Source organism: Dermacentor variabilis, chromosome 3 (assembly GCF_050947875.1).
Source record: "Dermacentor variabilis isolate Ectoservices chromosome 3, ASM5094787v1, whole genome shotgun sequence".
NCBI lineage: Eukaryota > Metazoa > Arthropoda > Arachnida > Ixodida > Ixodidae > Dermacentor > Dermacentor variabilis.
In genome coordinates, this window is record NC_134570.1 from 87,403,378 (window position 1) to 87,408,288 (window position 4,911).

Here is a 4,911-nt window from a genome sequence, read left to right on the forward strand (position 1 = left end):
GTTGAACTTTGCTATTGAAGTATTAAAGTGGTATGAACCATTTGCTGGAAAAAAATGACGCAAATGTGTTGTTTAAAACATTGGAGCACTGATTGGAATAACATCGTCAGCAGCGAAACTGACTGGACAGCTTGGCTCAGTTCCGCGGACGTCGACCGACAACTTGAACTGGTGGATTGGGCGGAGTTGGCCAAGCAGGCCCAGGGCTTTACTTAAGCCCGATCCCTCAGCCACCTCCCCCTTTGCCCTTCCCCTTTTCAATAAAGTTTACGACCACCACCAGGAACAGGGACATTGCAGAGAGTTAGTTGAATGTGCCTGCTTCTAGCTCCGGTAACGACGCTTCAAAATTTTCGTGGGTTAGACCGCAGTGGGACGAAGGGAGTGTTCTATCGAAGAACGTTTTCTTGGCCTGTGAAATGGCATGGTTGTAATTTATATCAACTCGGCCATATTCTGACCAGTGAAGTGCATGATTTGTGAACTTTTCGCACTGGAGCAGCGGCGGCTTCTCGTTGCGCAGGCGCATTAAAGATTTTTTGAACCAAGAAAAGCGAGGGCTTGAAGGAATACTTTTTTGTACATAACGACCGAATAAATCTAGTATCTTGGGCTTGTATATATTCCAGTTATAATCAACAGCTCGTTTAGTAGAGTTAGCAGAGGATTCTGGCAGAAATTCGCCTATAGCTCGCTTGTTATGGAAGCCGAGTCAGCTTGCGAGTAGTTTCGAATAACTTAATAAGTTTTCTTAATGGAAACATGCGATCGCAGAATGAAATGAAGTATCGCGTGATCGCTTACATCTGGCATATATCTTAGTGGGTAGGCAAGCTCAGGTTCAGTCATAAGGTTGTTGGCAGTTGTTGGGCTAATACGTGTAGCATATTAGCAAGCTGTCTGAGGTTAAAATCATAACAAAGTTTCAAAAGTTCAGTACACTCTGCAGTGTTGTGCTTAAAAGTTATCGAAGCAATGGCCCACAAAATATCAGGAAAGTTTAAATGGGCAAGAACAAATAATGGCATGTTAGGATACCTCATAAGTACCTGGCTAACTACATCGTAAAGCTCACGACAGAAAGCAGGAGGAGCAGATGGGCACAGAAAGAAGGAGCAGGCAAGCCACCCAACAACATTTCACGACTAGACATAATCACCCGGACACAAGCTATCTCCAAGAATGAATGAACTGGAATGGTATGAGAAACTAGTGCGTTACTAATAGCAATCAAATTTCCGCCACCCGAACGAATATCATGATTATAGGCAGTTTTAATGTTGGGGACGCAAGGCGTTGGGGCCCCAAGCGCTTGGGTGCGTTTGCGTTTGCGTACGCAAGCAGAAACGTGTTATAGGTTAGCGGCCCCAAACGCAAACCGCAATGAGGTCGCATGCGCTCGCAGCACCACCAACGTCTGATTGTTGCTGCGTTATTATTTTATAAAATATGAAGTGAAGCATATGAAGTAAAGTACACTAAACTCTTTTTGTTAGAAGCAGTTAATATATATGAAAACGATGTATGTCGACACTAGGCAAAAGATCCATAAGATTATCTACGCGCTTACGGTACGACTGAGGCCGAGCCGAAGCAATCCAAACATACGTTTGGTACGCTGTTAGCATGCTGTTAGGCATCCGTGCTGTTAGGCTTCTCGTGCAGCGTAATCCGACGTGGTCTCTGTTTTGATCATTTAGAGCCTCCTGCAAATTTTGACATGACGCCGTTGCGGCGACAGCGTGCCCGTGTGCTATGCGACCAGCTTCTTTACCTTGATCTGTCGTGGACAGATATAGAAGATTTATTCCTCGCCCGCCGCGCGCCCACAGAAAGGAAGAGGATTTCGTCCACCGGTTTCGTGGACGCTGCGGCTATGGATGACCAAACTTTTCGGAGGCTGTTCCGATTCGAGAAGGGCGACCTCCACATGCTCAAGGATGCCTTGCGCATAACAGAAATCCGGAGCAGCCAGGGAGTCACTGTGTCGGCAGAGGAAGCTCTATTGATGGGTCTGCGAAGACTTGCGTACCCCAATAGATGGTGGGATTTAGAGCCCCTGTTCGGCCGTCACGCGTCCGCAATGTCAAGCATCGTGAGCGTACTGTTCAATCATATTGACAGCTCATTCGGCCATCTGCTGGACGACTTGAATAACCACAGCTGGCTGCGTCTCAGTGACCTGGAGGATTTTTCCAAAGTAAGTGGGCGAAAATTGTATTGGTGTGATTTGCTTTTGCACACTTCATGTTCTTGCACTGCACCCTTTTTTGTGCTCTTGTTTTTGTGCAACAGATAAATGTTTACTTGATACGAGGTATTAAAATCTTTTTCTCCAGTTTTGAATGCGGCATGCTATGGCTGCTCGTTGCTGTCACCATCCGATTGCCAGTAAATTAAGTAACTGTTTCAGCAGCAAATGTATACCACAGGCTAAAATATATTGTGACACTAAGCTAAGCGTTACCGCTAAAATTGAGCGTGTACATGCAGTTTTGACTGAGGAGGTTTTGTTTGTCTTTACAGGCTGTGTATGACAGAGGGACTCCCCTGCGCAATTGTTGGGGCTTTGTGGATGGCACGGCAAGGCCCATTTGCCGCCCTTCAGTGAACCAGCGCGTGTATTTTTCTGGGCACAAGAGGCACCACGCACTCAAGTATCAGGCAGTCATGTGTGCCAATGGGATTGTGTGCCAACTTGATGGGCCTTATGAAGGGCACAGGCATGACGCTGGTCAGTGTTTCTTTGTTTAATGTAGAGTTTGTAAAACAATTACAGCTAGATCGGAATGTTTGTTAGGGCGTTTCAAGCACTATAGTTGACACAGAACCAAAGTAAGACACAATACCACGGATAAAGCACCGACTTTCAATTGACTGATTTTATTAGGTAAATGATTACATATGTCTGTGAAATGCCTTAAGATCTTTCATGACAATGCAAGAGCACAGGTGTTATTGCTCTACAGGTACTGCAGTGCATGCTGTTCTCCCAGTCATTTGTGTTCTTTTCCATGCTTTTTTTGCATTCTTGGTTCCTACTATAATGAGTTGTGCACTTTGCATGTGACATATATAAACATTTACCTAATGAAATCTGCTAGCTTAAAGTCAGTGCTTTGTCTGTCGTATGGTGTCTTTCTCTTATTGAACATCAGCTACAACGCTGCCCTTAATACAAAAGTTTACATTTGCAGACAAACTAATTGTCTATGCGAATTTCTTGGGTTCAGGCGAGACCCAAGCAGAGTTTAGATGTTACATATGGGAGCCACTTGTGTCCCCCTTATCTAGAACCAACTTCTCTAACCCAACTAGATGTCCACACACTTGGAATAATTCCTACACATTACCTACACCTTCCTCCTCATTTTAACCATCTGTAAACAATTTTTCATGTTTATTTCAATGACAGTTTCACAAAAATCTAATATGAAACCGCTGCTTTTGCCTCATTTCCGCATTGCTACTGCATGTTGTTTACCATGCCACTTACACTGAGGTAAAAATGCATTAAACACACATTCAGGTTGCAACTTGGAAAAGGCAACCACCCATAATTGATCTTATAGTCCGAAATGTTGAGCTACAACCATCTGCTACGGATTGTTCTATGGTGCGGGCCATCACAACCTATTGAGCACTGCCTGAAACAGTGTCAGAGCTAGAGCCACCCTGCAGTGAAGATACACAACTTCATGGCCATTTTTAAAAGCATTTGTTCTTTTTTTTACACAGGTATCCTGCGCGACAGTGGCCTCTACGAGAAGTTGGAGCGGCTAGTGCAGGGTAACTCTTACTGCATCTATGGTGACCCTGCGTATCCTTTGCGCCCTCTCCTGATGAGGCCTTACGCCGGTGCTGCCCTCACTCGCCAGCAAGAGCTCTTCAACAAGCAAATGAGCACAGTTCGTCAAGCAGTGGAATGGGGATTCGGCAAGACTGTGGCTGAGTTTTCATTCCTTGATTTCAAAAAAAATCAGAAGCTGATGCTGCAAAACCTTGGGCAGATGTACCGTGTCGGAACTTTGCTTGCGAACTGCCACACATGTATCTATGGAAGTCAAACTGGCATGTTTTTTGGTATCCGTGCACCTGAACTGCACGAATATTTGGGAGTCTAAAGGAGTACCAAGATGATATTTGCCTCCTCGTGGTTTTTTTAAAGGGACACTAAACCGAAACAATAAATCAGTTTAGACTAATGAAGCATTGTTTGAGAACCCTGTAGGCAGTCATTTCAAAAAATAGTTTGATTATTAGATGAGAAAATGAAGGTCCAAGTATCAGTATTTGAAGAGGTAGCTTAGCGCAAATAAAACCACGGACACAAGGAAGACAGACAAGGACAAGCGGACAAGGACAGACAAGGACAAGTATTTGAATTTCGCGCCGGAGCCCCAGCACTGGTCTGTCAGCGTGACGTCAGGGATTCCAAAGTGTTTTCATATTTGGGCCGCATTGGCTGAGTAAAGGTTCCCGAAACTTGCCATGTTTAATATTTTGTTCCTTTAGAACCCAATGTAGTCAATCTGTACTGCTATATATATAATTAGTAGGCCCTAGAAGATGCCATCAAAATCCAAGACGTCACAGCCCCGAGGTGCGGGAATTTAAGTAGGTGCTGCACCCGTATTTCGTTTTTGCACTTTTTCTGGCTTACCAAATGTCTTATCGTTGTAAGAGTGGTGCTTTTGGTGTTGTAGAACGGTAATTTACTTATGCAGAAGAAATCATTTTTGTCTTTAGTGTCCCTTTAAATAAAGGTACTTGAGCTCGAAACCTCACAAAGTATATTAACAAGCCTCGGAGTGCCCTAAATAATTTTCTTCAGCGGCTCCGTTGCACGACATCACGATATGAAGGGTGGTGACATGGCAACAGAGCATCTTGACAGTTTGGCACACACTG

At 44.4% G+C, this 4,911-nt stretch overlaps 1 protein-coding gene across 1 annotated transcript; it reads left to right on the top strand.

Annotated features, from left to right (window-relative positions):
- The first annotated feature begins 1,876 nt into the window (after window positions 1-1,876).
- LOC142574599 (uncharacterized) lies at window positions 1,877-4,124 on the top strand. The gene is made up of 3 exons (XM_075683645.1): window positions 1,877-2,200; window positions 2,527-2,734; window positions 3,739-4,124. Exons 1-3 carry the CDS (start codon window positions 1,877-1,879, stop codon window positions 4,122-4,124), a joined length of 918 nt encoding a protein of 305 aa, XP_075539760.1.
- Window positions 4,125-4,911: the final 787 nt, after the last annotated feature.

Bases quoted from the DNA above. Each gene is read 5' to 3' on its own strand.
- LOC142574599 (XM_075683645.1), top strand. From the start codon at position 1,877: ATGGATGACCAAACTTTTCGGAGGCTGTTCCGATTCGAGAAGGGCGAC. The intron at 2,201-2,526 runs GTAAGTGGGCGA...TTGTCTTTACAG, and splicing joins ACCTGGAGGATTTTTCCAAA to GCTGTGTATGACAGAGGGAC. The intron at 2,735-3,738 runs GTCAGTGTTTCT...TTTTTTACACAG, and splicing joins AGGGCACAGGCATGACGCTG to GTATCCTGCGCGACAGTGGC.